Here is a 16,995-nt window from a genome sequence, read left to right as displayed (position 1 = left end):
GAAGCTAAATGTGACAAAATTTAGGCATGAATTTTTAGCACAAGCTCCTTTACAAACGGCGCCCCATAGAGGAAAGAAGAAACGGCAACAAAACGTGAAAACATCAATCAATGTAATCCTAAAATACTATATGGCAATGTGTTGTTGAAGAAAGAATATAACTTAGAAGTTATGTATATATTCTTTGCACGGCATGTGGAAGTCACAAAGATTCACACATCCCTTGTGGTTGAACTCAAACACCAATAAAAATCTCTGTAACTGTGAGTTGTACTATCCAGTCCATAGGGTGCAGTACAGAAGCCACACTCAGCTTCATTTATACTTTATTTGCTTGCAAAGCTCTTTATGGTAGTTAATTACAGCTTTGTGGGGTCTATAAACCACGTGCTTGGTAACCTCAGGTCTCAATTTAACTCCATTTTATTGCATCTCAAAATCATGTTTACCGACTTTTTTTATGAGACACACATCTCAGAAAAATCCTGAATAAATTTTACCCCTAATAGGATTTTTTTCTTTTACTCTGTAACATTTAAAGGAGAAAAATACAAATAAATGTCTTTTTTTCAATAAATAAAAAACATTTGTGTTCTTATTTTTTTTACACTTATACCCTTAATGTCCCAGAGTGGGGTCTGCATGTCTGCATGTATTTCTTGAACAGCCTCAGCACATTAAATATTGCAGGAGGGTAGTAGTTACCCTTAAAAGCAGGACCAAGTGCAAAAAGAGCACTTGTAGCTCCTTTTCCAAGTTATTGATTTGAGTGCAGGGCAAAAAAAAAAATGTGCATCCGTATTTTTATCAACTCAAATCTTGCAAACTATTTTCAAAAAGCCTTGAGTGGGAAATGTGAGAGGGACAAAAATGTGATTCTGAAAAACGGGAAGGGTGTCAGCACTCATTTCTGCCCACGTCTGTCCTTGGCTTTTTGATTAATTGACAGAGGTCCTGCAGTAGTGTTATCTGCAGAAACATGTTTGTTCTCAATCAAGTCTACAACATAATTCCTTGTTTCGTGTCTTTCCTCTGGTTTCCCTCGACATCGTTTGTTTACTGGCGGCTTACCTTGGATATGATGTTCCTGCTTTGGATCATCTGTGAGCATCTGAGGAGCTTAAACGTTATCACAGCAGACTCGATTTATTCCTTCAAAGCTAGATATTCTGGTTAAATTCCCCTCTCTGTGCAGAACAACACAAACACTGACAAAAAACAGTGATCTACTATGTTGATTTCAGCTGAACCAACCTACTGTCTATCTTAAGGATGATAATGTGCTCCATTCACGCTAAATTCTTTATTTTTTTTTAAACACTACTGTGTGCGGGGCAGTATGTCGAATATTTGTGGGTAGAATGCTCGAGATGTGTAAACTTTGTCTGGATACAAGAAATCAACTAAAATCTTTTCAGCTTTTATGTAAATATTCAATAAAGAAAACATGGAGAGAAAAAAAAGGGCCTGAAAACTTTCAAACACATGAAAGCAGTGTTCTTATGAAACAGCAACTTTTCCCTCCCTGGTAGTCCACCAGCACAAACTCCCTCCCTCCCACGCACTCACACATTGAACGACCTGATGATATAATTTCCTGTGAAACCTTCTGAACGTGAAGCTACACAGACTGTGAGTTTCTATGTTTTATCCTGACATTTGCTCTAACGGTGCACAGAAAAGAAACAAAAATTAGCACGGATGCTTCTGAGGATGCATCAAAAGTGGGAAAATGGGAACTAAGGAGAGAATCTAGCAAGTAAAATCAAACATTTTAAAAATAAACATCTTTTGTGCTAGTTATGAATACTGAATCCAGCCATTAGTGGGTCATTAAACCCTGTTGTATGATTTTCTTTAAACTACAAAGGTAAAGAAAAAGTCAGGTTTGGTGTTTGGTGTGAAATAATCATGATCCATGAAGCCATAAAAAATAATTTCAAGTTCATAACTGTTCTAAATGCCCTGTGAAGATAATAAAACAAACTTACGATACAAAAGTGTTTCAAATTGAGGGTCTCACTACTAAAATGTACTAAATTATATAAAAAATATCTGTTTATTTGATCTCCACTAGTTAATCTCACAAGATCCACTCATTATATCACGGGAGCTGTTCTCCACAAATACAAAACCTAAATCCAATCTTAAATAATAAAAAGAACCAAAAAAAAAAAAAAAAAAAAAAAAAAGGAATGCACAGCTAATCAACTTACAACATTGCTACAAACATAATAATAGATGGAGAAAATTACCAATTAAAAGCAGATATTATGACTAATAATTAGCACAGTATGACTAGCTGAAGGAAGTTAGACATGCCTAAGACACAACAAACAATAAAGTGTGTTTTTCATTTTTGTGTCACTTGGTGCTTTCAAGGATCCCAATGGGGTGAAGCAGCATCCCTCCAGGAGATCTTTTATTAGACTTTGGCACAAAGAGCTGTAACAAGTTTCTCACAGGTTAATTTATGGTTGCAGCAAAAGATGTTCATGTAATTAAAATCAATTTTATCAGACAGCCCCACCCTTAGAATGAAGTCCCTGAAAGACTATTCCACTCACAGATCAAAATTTTTATATTGATTTGCTCTGATTGCTTCTGATCAGGAGACCAAAAAGTTTGAATATTTTGAATTCCGAGGCAAAACCTGATCGGTACCTACAGAAAACGTTGATGCAAAGATTTTCGGGCCTCGAGGGTTACAATGCCGTGTCTTATTTAAAGCAGAACTCAAAAAAGGTCTCACCCAATAGCAGATAGTAGATGAGATGCACAAGGTTTGTTAAATCTGCAAAAAGCAGGAACTTTGGGAAAGCAGCAAGCTTGAGAAGCAAAGTTCTCTTTTCTGCTTTCACTGTGACCTGAACGATGCAACCTGAAGGAAGACGGTGAACCTTACAAATCAGCTGGAGGAGACAGTCAGTGTTGAACACCAAGCTGACAATTTGGCTTGCTGAGAACGTATGGCGTGTCTGTGATTTGAGTCGTTTAAAATGGCTGAAATTTACTCTTAAATAGGCCCCCTTCTGAGTAGCTGTTAGTTTGACTTCTGCAGTCAAGGCCATGGGATGTATGGGTGCAAAGGGTGCTGCAGAACCCCTTGATGGATGCCAGAGGACATGCATGTCCAAATACATAGTTAAAGAATGACTGAAAAAATGAAAGCAGGTTTCATTAGTGCTAGATATATTTAAATTCTAGTAATATTTTGATTTTATTTCTAGTTTTGAACATCTGTTATACAAACAAGCACTGCTATTATATACAGCATTTGTGCATAAAATGTTACCAATTTAAAACATAGTGCTTTTACATACCTTTGTGTTAAAACTGATAAATGAGACTCTGTAAAACCATCCAGTCAATGCAGAATATTCTTAAATTGTATCCATTTGTCTTTAGTTGAAAGGATGTGAGCACTGAATGGTCGTTTTTTTTTTGTTGCTGTAGTTGAAAAACAAGACCAAAAGCTGCCAGAGCAGTATTAGGTCACAACTGCAATTTTATAGACATTGCATTTTTAATGTCCATATTTATAGATTATAACATGTGCTGCCAGTGTGCATTTCATTGCATATATATTTTTTTATTTTCATTCACCTGAATTCCCCCCCAAAATCAAAATACATTTTGGGTTTTTTCTTTGTTTTTTTTTTTTCATATATTCTGTTTATCATCTTCGTGTTTTCTGTTTGTTATTTCTTCAAGTTGTTGTTTGTGTATTTGTTTCCTGTCACCCTTCATGCCTCCTTAGTCACTCACTTATCTACCAGCCACGCCTCTCTACACCTGCCCCGTATCTTGATAATCATTCCACCTGTGCCCACTTCCCTAATCGCCTCCAGTGTTTAAATTCCCGGTCATTTTCTCCCCTCTCTGCTGAATCATTGCTTCCTTGTCCCTGGCTGTGCCCATTCTGGTTTTTTTGTTGCGCCGGGCTTTATGTTCTCTCTCATATTATTTATTTATTTAGTCCTTGCTGCCACGTCAGCCTTTTATTTTGTTTATTTTTTATAAATAAATTAGTTCTTTTTGAACATGAGTCTGTTCTCTGGGTTCGCTTCCTGCTCTCTGGCACATGACATTCCCATGACTATGTCTCCATGAGAATTTCTTCTGGATTCTTTAAACTGGGATAATATTGGGCCACTGTCTGCAGCAGGTAAGATACTGAACACTCATTACTACTTCACTGAAACTCGCTTCAAAACATAAGTAGTCCTTTAAATGTCATGTGTGGACTTCTGTGGTGACTGACTCAACTGAGATGAAAAGTAGGAACTTTTTCATATTCAAGACAGTTTTCATACTGTTCTTCCAGGATAAAACGAGTTGATGTGAACTAAAAATCTTAAGCAACACATGTATACATCTAGAAATGATACTTTTGAAAACAGGATGGTAAAGATGTTGAGTGGATTATGATTGGAATAAATAAAATCTGAACTTGGTGGTGACAGCGGTCACTCCCATAAGCAGTGTATGGTGCATAAGTAGGATATTATTCTGTTTACTTACTGGCAAAAGGAAAATGCTATACTGTGTGGTTATGCTAATTAAGGTAGTGCAAAGCAATCCACCACAAGCCAGCTCAGAATTGCCCTGTGACAGGGTATTTAGGAAGTACTGAACTGCAAGAAAGCTCAATTACATCCTCCCAGCGTGTTTCACATAAATCACAGTAAATCCTCTTTCAGGCCTGTCTTTTGGAAATTACTGGAATGTTACAGCACAAAGAGACGGCTGCATCAGGGCGACTCGGAGGAAAAGAGCTTATGAAAAACTGCAGAGTAATGCACAGATGTGCGGAGCGACTTCCTGCTCGACTCTGCCACACCCAGAGGAAGTCAGGGAGCTGAACGAGGCTTTAACCATGCAGCACGCCCACTGACGAACAGTGCTGCAGATCTGCTAGATGAAGCAGAGAAAAGCAGGTTTAGAGAGAGGTTTTTAAAGAAATTTATTTTACAAATGCAACTGGAAAGAGCCGTGTCACACTGAAGGAAGACTTAAAGAGAAGTTTTCACAAAAAGGATCCTATTTTTAGTATAAAAAAACCTACAATGCACAAAAATACAGCTAAAATGTCAGTTATTTGATCAAATGAGTGCATAAATGAATGTTATCTGAAGGCTGTCTCATGAATATTTAAGCTTTTGATGCACTCTTGAGTTTTAAACTTATTATTGGTCGCCCCAGATTTTTAAGACTATATGAATTGCAGAGTGCCTGTGACAAAGGAGAGAAATTGCCGTATCTTTAAAGCGGCTATTGATAAACTGATCTATTCTTTAAGGATATTTTTTTTTGTATTAAAATGTCACATTCTGGCATATCAAAATGTCAACTCCCAAGGTTGCCTCACCATCTGCCTCGCTTTAACACGGCTTTTGAAATAATAACTATTTTTAAAAAGACGGCTAATGTTGAAATAAAATTTTTGAGGCCGAGGCAACTCCAAGTGTGAAACGGTGCCAAAAGGCTGCTGTTCCGAAGCGTTGAAAATGAACTACCTTTCATTCAGTTCGTACGCCGGTGAGAAAATAGTTATTGATGTTTTGCAGCATCGCAAAGACAAAATGTGACTGGCATTTGTAGAGGGGATCTAAAGGCCATTATAATATGATGGATGGAGCAGCTGAGATTTTGTTGGAGGCTTCAATAAGACAATAGAGAAGCAAAGCAGTGTCTCAGATTTTTCTCTGATCAAACATTTAGAGGGAAAAAAGCTGCGACAGGTGTCTGACATCCATGCTCAGGTTAGCAGCAGCCCTGTCTAATTTAAACTGGCTATCTAGCGTTTCTCTTCACTTTAGGTGAAATCCCTCGATTTCTTTCGCTCCAAACTCTCCCCATCGTGCATGCATGCAAACTCACACACACACACACATAGGCACACGCATGGATGCTTAGAGGGACAGCAGTGGGGGAATACAGTACCTTGCGTGCTGACTGGGTTGGTGGTGGGTGTGGGGGTAGTAGTGGGAGCATCTAGATGAAAAGAGTGGGAAAAATAAAGAACATGTATAAGAAATAAAGACAAGAGTAAAGAAAGAGACAAAGTCATTGAAGATGAGAAGCTGCACTATAAAAAACAAACCATGCGCATGTTGAATCTACTGTGAGAGTTACAGTAAGTGCATGTTAGTAGCTGTGAAGCTGAACTTAAAATAATGGATTTACATTGTTTTAAGTTTCTGAAGTAAAAACAAATGTCAGCAAACAGCATTAATGGTCCAACAGATGTGTTTTAAGTTGGGTTTTTCTCCTTTTTTGTTTGCAACGATCTTACAAAATGGTTTAAGCTTAAGCAATAAAAATAATTTAAAAAGCATGATTTAAACCTATGTTGTGGTGTCTTTTATGATTTGAATGAAACGCATTAAAATGTCAATGAAAACTGACTTTTTGCTTTTAAAATTAGCTAAAAATATTTTTAAGGACTAGGCACCAAGAGCAGTGCAAAGGTCTATTAAAATGCAAATGTTTATGATTTTTTTCTTTGTCTTATTCCAAATAAATTGCCATCTGGGGGGGTAAGAACATATCTCAAAATGCATGAAATCTGGCATGCAGATTAGAAGTGATAAAACATTCTGTATTTGAAGGGTTTTAGAAAGCAGCGAGGGGAAAATGGCTCAATAGCGCCCCATAAATTGCATCCTCGCCACTGAGTTTTTTTCTCTTTTTTTTAAAAAGGGCCAGAATTGAAAAACCTCACATAATTGTTGATTTTGCTTCTATTAAATTTACATGAGCTTAAATGAAAGAATAATAAGTCTCTGCATTTTATTTTTAAGAAGACATGTCCTTTTTAGTGACTTGAAACTGTATTACAAAACAATATGAACCAGTGACTATTTTAGTTTAAAAGTCTGAACAACAATTATGGACATGCAGTTAAATTTTGCCCATATTTGTTTTTAAGTAGCTAGACCTCTGCAGAACAGTAGCACATCAATACGATTCAAAAACAACAAATTGAGTCCGGACAGAGGTTCAGAACAGAGTTCTGAGTTTTTACTGTTTGTCACTAAGATAGGATACGCTTGCAGGAAGCAATCACTCTGTTTTTAATGTTCATGTGTGCAACTGACATTTGTTTTTAAAGAGATTTGGAAAAATATGCCATATCAGTCTTCTGATGTAAACACTAGCACTGTAACAAACAGCTGCAGCAAATAATATTTTATGGCCTTGTAGTTATTTATTTTAGAACAGTTGTTAACATTTGCTAACTCTGACTGAGCACAAAGTACAAAAGGCCACTGAAATGTCATGACTGTTTTTCAGGTGTTTGGACACAAGCCAAACTACCTATCAAACTTTATATAATGTGCAGTTTTATGAAAAGTTTGAGGATAAGAGGTTTATGCTGCCTGGAATCACAGAAAGGCATGTGGTGAAACAAGGAGGTGTCAGCATCCAAGTGTTTTCTGGAAGTGCACAGACAGATTGTTCTAGCAGGTTTAAGGGACTAATAGTAGAATAAGTGCTTGACTTTCCTTTTATTGGCTCAGGTTTAAGTCCTGTCTGGTTCCATTTCTGTCACTTAACTACCAAACTTTGTGTTTTCTAACAGTGTTAGATTGGCTGCTATTATACTTGATGTTTTAATGCTTAAGCTATGGTCATCAGGCCCAACTTACACTACTCTGGACTTTTTTACTTACCCTTTTTCCCCCAATTACATGCATATATATTTGTCCACTCATTCAAACAAAACCTTTGAAATACCAATGCTGTGCTTCTAAGTGGTTGTAAGGTTTCCACATTAACAACCTAACAAAATACAAAGTGAGGACAGTTTTACGATTGCTGAAAGTTTTCCCAAAACAAATGTAGCTTTGATTTCTTTTTTGACACAGTTTATATTTCTTTCTTAGTTGTTAACCATCACAATTATTAAAATTTATTGGCAACAGGATTGGGATGAAGCAAGACAGTGCTGTTTTGGTTTCTAGGGCACAAAGTCACAGGGTGCACACATAAAATAGGATGCTAGAAAAGATCTGTATCTCCTGTCTACATGGGACCACCATGAACTGACGTACTAGTCTTTTTAAAAATATAATTTTTTTTTCCCCACCAAAAACCTGATTGGTGTGTGTGAACAGGAGGTGTAAATGCAGCAAAGACAAACCAAAATTCAAGTACTTTTCTCTAAAGTCCGGAACTAATGTCCGGATATTTAAAATGTGACACTAACATGGTTTCTTGTTGCTGATCAGCGGGTCTATCTATGGATTTGGATGATTCATGAATAAGTATTGGTACTATAGGTAACATATTTAGCAAGTGACTTGTAAAGACATCTGAATATGATAATGATTCTACAGTTAAAAATACAAGTTTGCCTTTGTATTCTGTGTTTAGGATCTGAGGGACAACATTTAGTTTTTAAGTGTCAGGCCAATAAAGCATGTATGCCATTCACAAACCAATAAAAAAAGAACATTATTAAAAAGAACTTAAATTTTTACCTTGAGAAGCTAACGTGCTTCAGTTTTTGAAATATTTTGCAATTAATAATAAATAATAACATCTGACATTGGTGGAAAAGGTATTGCTTTTTTCTGCAGTCTCAGTAATTAAGTCAGATCAAAAATTAAAGCCCTTTATTATCCTACTGCAACACAGCAGAGCCCACAGCATTCTCTGCTCAGAACTGTACTTATTAGGTCTGTCACTAACTCCTAACAAAATAACCAAAAAGACAAAATGAAGGCCAATTCAGGTATGCAACAGTACTAAGGAGAGCTGAAAGCTCTGCTCATCAGGGGAATATTTGCCAGGCTCTGGTGCAGGGGGAAGATAGCCCGACCCCTTGCTGTGGGAGAACTGCAGCAAGGGAAATTGGCTGGCTGTTTCCATGCCTTTACTGTCTGCACTCCATCAAAAGACAGCAGTGGGGGACCACACACTCCCAAACTAATGATAAAACATCAAGGACAGCATAATGTTGCCGCTGGGGATGGAGTGTATTGCAGAGGTGGTGTTGATGGTGGTAGGGGGGTATCAGGAGCAGATTCTCGCCTGACAGCATTTGAAGACGGGGGTGGGCTGGATTTCTTTCCCTATGACCGAAGGCAGTGTGATAGCTGAAATGTCAGTGTCTGGAAGAGGGAAATTGGCCATTCAGGGATGAGGGTCTTCACAAAAGCAGGGATAGGATGTGGCACGAATTATATCCAGGCAAACACAAATTCTCCATGGGCAATTTCCAGGCTGGATGACTCTGGGCAAGGTGTTATGAGGGCTGAAATATGAGTGAATATTGGAGAAGCCATATTTTCAGGGAGCATTTGTATCAGTGAGCAATTTGATATGAGAGAATTTAACCATAAAGTAAAACAATGTAGGCAAAATTGTTTATCTATGCCTGCTTAAATCTGCCTGCCGACATGACAGTGAGGAGGACGTTTTGCTTGTTTTCGCTTTGTCTACTTATTTCTTTAGTTAAGACTTCATATCTTTTGAAGTGGGGTTCTGTGGCAAGGTTAGAAACAAATATTATCTTGCCTGGCCTGTCGGAGCGGGGCCGAGACCAATGCAGATTGGTGGCATCTCAAATGTTTTGTACTGTTTCATGCAAATATTGCCATCTGCTTTGCAAACACAATATACAGGAGCAGCTAGCTGTATCACTTTTGATGCAGCCTGGTACACTTTCTGCAGGAATATCATTATATTTTTGCCAGAAGAACCATGTAATGCAAAACTGGTGGTGAGGTAATGGTTTTTCAAACAGCATTTGCATAAACCACTATGACACAATTGAGTCGTTTTAAGATAATAGCAATACACTTTGGTCTTGGCATCACTTGAACTGCCTGTTAATTTATCAATCTGGTCAGAAATAAGCTCCAAATGGAGGTCATTTAAAGAATTATCTACAACAGGTAAGATATTAATTATAACCTTTCTGTACAACCCTACTGCAAGAGACCTTAACAATCCCTGTTAAAGTTCCTTTTTGCATAACATTTTATAGTGGTGTTCTTCAAAAATAAAAGGAATTGTCTGTAAGAGATTATGCAGATGATTCAATTTATCTAATGAATTCTTTTGTCTGGCGAAAATAATCTGCCTCTGGGGTGTTGACAATCGTTCCACATTTTATTGCAACGTGATTCACAGGGATATAATTTCCCAACAGCCTTTTAAAAGAACAAGGAGAGCCATAAGTCCTGTCTGCTCATGTTGTGTCAAAACCCTGACAAACCCCAAATTTCCAGCACCTTGTGAGTCTTTAACTTTTTGCCCATTGAGGATTTATAGGTCAAAAAGTCAATTGTGAACTGAAGTGCGGTGGTAAAAGGAGCGGCGGTGTGTGAGTTATAACACCGGGCTACCACTGAGACAGAAAGGGCTTCTCTCTGGCCACTTCTCCTCTCGCACTGCATACACCAGCCAGGGGGCACAATTTAAAGGCCGCTGCAGACAGACCCTCATGGAGAACAGCATGAGAAGCCTCTTTTCTCAGCCCTTCGACCGACCACATACAATACATGCTGCACAAAGGGACTTGATTTGACGTGGATTTACATCAGCCTCCCACCTGTCCAGGCTGTCGCACAGTGAAAGGTCATTAGTCTTTTAGAAATAGGAAGAGCCTGAAGGACCAGCAGAAAGTAGAGGGTGGCAGAAGAATGAGGAGAAAATTGATGGACAATTCACCCTGTCTCCTATCAATAACTCACACAAGCAAACATTTGTAAAGAACAAAACATCTCATTAAAATAAAACTATTTGTTACATGCTCGTATTTGAACAAAGGGCTTTGTTTGACAGTTGTGTGATGGCTTTAACTGGAGTCTGTAAACTGCAAAACAAAATGGTAACAAAGGTATTTTTGCTAAAAAATGTGGCAACACTCAGCAGGATTGAGAAGGAGTGCTCTTGTGTACGGCTGAATACAAACTGCACAAGGTTATCATGCTAAGACCAATCAATGTTGTAGGAACACACACTAATTAAGCTACTGTAGCAAGCATGATTAGTCTGGGACAACAAATCTTCACATGAACCGCAACATGATTTTGTCTGGCATTAAATCCTCCAGAATAGAGGAGTGGGAGTCCCAGCAATAATCATATGCAGTTTGAGCACCTTTTTACCAATCTCCTGTGCCTCATTACAGAGAACTGAGGTCATAGATCCTCCAAAGCTCATGCACTACAGAAATTCTGTTTAATGGAAATTGGTCAAATCTGTGGATACAAAGTTACTAATTGAAGGGGTCATGGCCAAAAGCACAAACACTGAAACTATAGATCCTCTAGGTTTTGTTCGGAGAGAACATTTGCTTCTGTCTGCATTTGCTTCCCATTGCTTTTACTCATTCATATGAGTGTTATGGATAGAGCATGAATCAAATGATACATGAATTTAACAGCAGTAGACACACATTATACATGGGTTTCTAAATGCCTACGGGCAGTTCAGTGAAAATGTCTGGGCTATTAGAATACCACAATGCTACTCTATGAATCTGTGTAGGTGAATAAAAATATCTTGCTTTCCCCATTTGTTTAGAATCCGAGAAGATTTACCGAAAGGACAGTGTGCTATACTCAAGAGTTTCAGGGGAATCTCTCGTCAGCTATTAGAAATTTAGTGGTGATAGCTTGATAATCTGCCTTGAGTGAGCTATTTGGCAGCATATGTTGTCCTTTTGTTTGGGAGAGATCATCATGGGCCCTTTGGGAACAAGCAGATGTCATCATTCGCCTGGCAGAGCACGATGATGAATAACCATGGAGTTATCAGACTCACAAAAAACCTATGTCACAGTGACAAAGATGCATCTTTTGGCTGGGTTTTATGCCCGTCTGCCTCCCGATTGGTCTTGCAGTTTCAGTGCATGAATGTTTGTGTAATGCACAGATTTCATTGACCTAACTGGCTTCATTATCTACCATTTAAAAGAGATGGGATCATTTCAAACGGGGCTCTGTGGAAAGGGTATGAACAATTAATACCTTACCTGTTGTAGATGGCTCTTTGAATCACCTGAGTTTGGAGGAATAGAAATTCGTTCAGGACAAAGGAATGAGCTAACGGCTAGTCCAGGCAGAGCCAAGACCAGAGTGGACTGCTGCTGACTAAACAACTTAATTCTCAAACTCTTCACGGTGGGTCATGTGAGCACTATGTAAGTTATATGTTTTTACATTGTCGGCAGTTTCACATTGCACGATCATTTAAAAGCACCAATAGCTGCAGCGGCAGCTAGCTGTACCACCTCCAGCTCCTGAAATTCCAGGCATTTCAGAATGTGTTTGCTGGAATAACTGTAATACAAAATGGACAGCAGTCTAAATGTTTATAAAGTACTATTTTCAAAACCCATGAATTATACTAAATTTCTGCAAACTGGGGTTGTTTAAAAAGGTATCTACAACAAGAAAGATATTAATTGTTCATTACATTGTCACAGAACCCCAATTTTAAAAGATGTGAATTATTATTATGTGCTACTGCTTATGATGCCTTTTTGCTATTGATTGTTGTTTTTTTTTCAGAATAACTCCATTCCTCTTATGTTGAAACCATACAAAGCAGGTTATTACCATCGGTAAAATAACCACGTTGTGTCCCTATAAATCAACTAACCTTTTCAAACAACTGAGTATTAGGCGATAAGAAAATTAGTGGGTTTAAAATTAACATTCTGCTGGAAATTATTCTGTTCAGGCAACTGAAAAGATTTTGGCAAGGACATACTAAAACACCAGCGCTTTTCAGAATCCGCTGTTGCTCAGAGATTTCGATTATGGTGGTCCTGCTGTGTTCAGACATTCCTAAAACCTTACATGGATTTTCCTCTTTGCCGCCAGTAACATGCAGAAAACTGTTCAGGAGGCAGTAATTTTGTTTTTAGACAGTCCAGGTGTAAAAGCAAATCAGTCTCATGTTAATTCTACAAATACAAAGCATAAAAACCTGCATTAGCTCCGGACCCATAGCTCTCACTGTTTTTCTCCTTTAATTCTCGACGCCGACAGGATTTTTGCCCGAGACCTCGTCGGCCTATTAAAATCCTATTCACTGCTTGCCACACAATTGGTGAGATTTTGTTGACGTGAAACCCATTACAAGAACATTTTAGCTCCCAGATGCACATTTTCAGCAGCTGCCATACACACAGACTCGTGAGCCGGACAAATACAAGTTTTAGTGGTGGTTTCTGACACAGTTTATGGCTGTCAGCATGACCTAAACATGCTGACCGAGTAATAATTAAAACAGTTTCATCTCGCTGCAACCTGCAATTGGCTTTTACACAAAACCCGCAGAAAGCTCATTTTAAGCTTTTAGCATGCTGCTTTGAACGTCAGCTCCTCTCATATGATGCCACTGATTTGGGCATGTTAGGTCTAAATGTGAGTGTTGGTGTCTGAACTGAAACCAGACCCAACAATATGCACCAACACATCTGAATAAACATCTGTTTTGTTTAGTTTGAGGAAAGTTCTGGAGAAAGTAAAAACATTTGAAATGTGTTTTTGTGCAACTCTGATGCCACTGAAATAAATAAAACTAAATAACTGTCATGGGTATTTATTAAAATAAAATTTTCTTATCTATAGTGTCAGTTTTTTAATCTTAAGTTTTTTTTCTCAAGCAATTTTTTGACTATAAAATGGTTTTGAGTTTAATTCTGAGTACAAAAACATTTAAATGTGTATGTATAAACAAATTAGCTTATAAATAATCTAGTTAATCTACTTTTTTTTAAAAATATTAATAAATAAAGAATATTCATTTTAATGCTTTTTATTAAAAAAAAATACATAACTTTCTTTCACAAATTGTTTTGAAGCCTAAACATCCCCTCCATTCCTGCTTTTCGGCATTTTTACTGGCAGAAAATGTTTTTTTGGCACGCACGCCAAAACTCATCTCTAAACAGCATGACGCTCCATGGAGAGAAAAGCAAAAATTCACCAACAATGGTTGCAGCTGCTAAAAAAAAGAAGCATTTTTCGTTCTCATCTCCTGCACAACTGCCAGCCACCCCCAAAAAACAAAACAAAACAAAACAAAAAAACAGAAAATGAAGGTCCAAGGAGCATGTGCTTCACTGACATCACGCTACGCTGAGGTCCTTTGTGTTTTAAAAATTTCAGATAATTACCTCCTGCTGTGTCCCCCTGGGGATTTGAGTGCAAAGATTCTTGGTGTCTTTCAACAGCTTATTGCATTTCGAGAAAAGATTACTGTTTGTACAAACTAATTCATGTAAAATTCATTGCAAAAGCAGCAGAATTGTTTCAGTGATTAATTCGTTGTATTTTGGCTTTGTTTTGTTGTGATGGCTTGAAATGAAAGGAAGCGAACATAACAACGCACACTCAGCTTTGAAATGGACGACAGTCATGTTGAGATATAAAGAAAATGAGGTTTGAATCCCACGAGGTTAACTAAGAGCAGCTAATTGTTGCATTTAAAGTCCTGGGCGAGACGGTGACTCGTCTGACCTTCAGAAGCTGACTGTAGAACACGCTAATAATGCTCAAATTTCACCTTAGTTGCACACACAAAAATCAGCCAATATGAAACATAATCTGGGTGCAATTTGTTTTTTTTACAACATATTGTTTGTTGGTTATTGACATGATGCATATCTAGAAGTGGAGAGTGCACAGTACCATTTGTCTCTGTTTAGCCAAAGTTTTCCCCAAATTATGCAATATGAGTTTAAATGGTCAAAAAAAAAAAGAAGAGAAAATATACATTTTCAGTCTAAGATCATAAATAGTCATCAGTGTCTGAAAGTAAAGCAGCAGTCTGCAGTGTAATGCTCTATAAAACAAGGTAGCACATTACTATTCTTTTTTTTTTCCATTTCCAAACACAGTGGAGACATTAAAACAAGTAATGACCAAAGTGCCTCAAAGGGAAAATTGAATAAATTTTATCAATCAAAATGTTAATAAACAGACCATTACAGGCACATGGTCATAATAATTATTAGGAGGCTCCAGAGGGAACTATGGGAACTAATTGCCTCAAGTCACAAAAGGCTGGCTTGGGCTGAAAAGTTGACAATTTGCTGTGCTGCTTGAAAGCTCGTGAGCAGGGATTCTCTCCATATTTGTGTATAAATCTGACCTGTCCGATGCCTCCTCTGGGCCTGCTAACTAAGGAGCATATGGCAATACATGGTGTGTTTGTCCAACAGGTTCCACCTGGCGTATCTGCTGACCTTCTGTTGGTTCAAAAATATAAATCTGACAATGTCTGACTTTCTGTTTTCCTTTCTTTTTCTAAATTTTGCTCCTAAGTCTTTATAGTAAGATTTTAGCATCCACCAGGGTTTCTAACTAGCAGCAACTTCCTGAATAGCCTTCTGCTCTGTGTACTTGTGAACTCATTGTGCATAATCATCACCTCATCCTCAAAATGTTGCGCTTGTAAGTTAATGTTTGTGCTTTTAACCTTACAGTTATCACTCAAGACTAAAACTTCCAAAACTTAAACTCTACAATAGGTTAACTTTTGGAAACAGCTTGATTCAAGATGGCTGCCACAGTCAACTGACCTTAAAAACACAAAAATGGCTGTAACTCAGTCAATTTGACAGATATTGATCTAAAATTTGGTGTGGTGGTAGCTGACCCCCATCTCCAACACATACTTTGAGCACTAACAAGACATTGGTTTAAACGTTTGCCAGTAAGTATTTGGAGACAACTTTGTCAATCTATTAGCAAAATATCTCATGAACAGCTAGAAAGATTTTGATTAGATTATTAATTAGTGGATTACATCTACAACTCATTGAGTTTTGGAGTCAGCCTAATTCAAGATGGCCACTACAGTTGACTGACCATAGAAAACACACAAATAGATATATTTCAATCAATTTCACAGATAATTTGCTAAAATTTGTTGTAGCTGTAGAGTCATTCACAACATACACTTTATTACATTTTGCAACATCATATTGTTTTATTAAACTATTCCTAAACATCAAATTCAATATTCCTTTTGTAAATTACCCAGTCTGCATATGGATACGATTCAATACTATAACATGCATAACTGTCCCCCTGGGGACATTTGTTTTAGACTCAGTGCTGTCCCAATGTTTGCTTTCAGAAATGATCCTTAAATAGATTTGTAAAGCAAACTTAGACAGTTTGAATTCACAGAATCCTCCTGTGAAATATTTTGCGCAATTTCTATTTAAAACTATATGTTTTGGGGGCAAAAAAAGGTGAAAAAATGTAATAGTATTGCAGGTATCAGTAAACTAAAAACAAGTGTGCTCAAGGGTAATACATACCATAAACATAGAGGATGTAGTCATCGTAGGCCTCTCCCACTACATTAGACGCCACGCAGCGATAGGTACCGTTATACGATTTGTTCAGGTTCTCGATGTAGAGCTCGGAGCCAGTGACCACAGCGTGAGGCGGCACGTCCTCCTCTACTCTCAGCCAGTTGATCTGATGGGGACTTAACAGCACAAATACCAAACACATCACTCAGACGCTGTCTGTCCGGGAGAGAAATCTGAAATAAAGGTCACATCTAAGATTTGCAGAGGAGGGCCGCGAGCAGGGCCTGTCTAATGGCGTACAGCATGCTAACAACTGGTTTAATGGAACAGTGAAAGGTTAAGGAGGTGTTTGGTAGAGAAAAGGATATACAGTGGACACGCAGATTTTTTTTGAGCCTTGAAGCTCATCCATCTGCACGAATACTCACCGTGGTTTTCCTTCAGCGATACATGTCAAATCCAGATTGTCTCCTTCTCTCGTTAAACCTTTGGGATTCGTCACCAAAATCTTCACCTCTGGTTTATCTAAAAATAAAACGGATGATTGCTAACACTTCTGATGTGTAGTAAAATAAAACAGACCTTTTTTAAAATGGATAATTGGACTCTAAAGTGAATCTCAAAAAGAAACAGGCACCTAAATTAAAACTAAACAGCCATGAGTGAAACATAAGCCAATGATAAAACCCTTCAGT

The 16,995-nt window shown here is 37.8% G+C and overlaps 1 protein-coding gene across 3 annotated transcripts in view; it reads right to left on the bottom strand.

The window, feature by feature from the left end:
• cadm1b (cell adhesion molecule 1b) overlaps nt 1-16,995 on the bottom strand; it is a 171,287-nt gene that overhangs the window by 10,595 nt on the left and 143,697 nt on the right. For 2 of the 3 annotated variants that reach the window (XM_017428364.3, XM_017428365.3), the window contains 3 exons: nt 16,729-16,825; nt 16,304-16,476; nt 5,947-5,997 (listed from right to left, as the gene is read on the bottom strand). In XM_017428364.3, coding sequence (XP_017283853.1) covers nt 5,947-5,997; nt 16,304-16,476; nt 16,729-16,825 — 321 coding nt within the window. The remainder of the gene's footprint in view (nt 1-5,946; nt 5,998-16,303; nt 16,477-16,728; nt 16,826-16,995) is intronic. The other variant, XM_017428366.3, reaches the window with a different exon arrangement.

Source organism: Kryptolebias marmoratus, linkage group LG2 (genome assembly GCF_001649575.2).
Source record: "Kryptolebias marmoratus isolate JLee-2015 linkage group LG2, ASM164957v2, whole genome shotgun sequence".
In the NCBI taxonomy this organism is placed as follows: Eukaryota; Metazoa; Chordata; class Actinopteri; order Cyprinodontiformes; family Rivulidae; genus Kryptolebias; species Kryptolebias marmoratus.
This window is presented reverse-complemented; position numbering and strand designations above follow the sequence as displayed.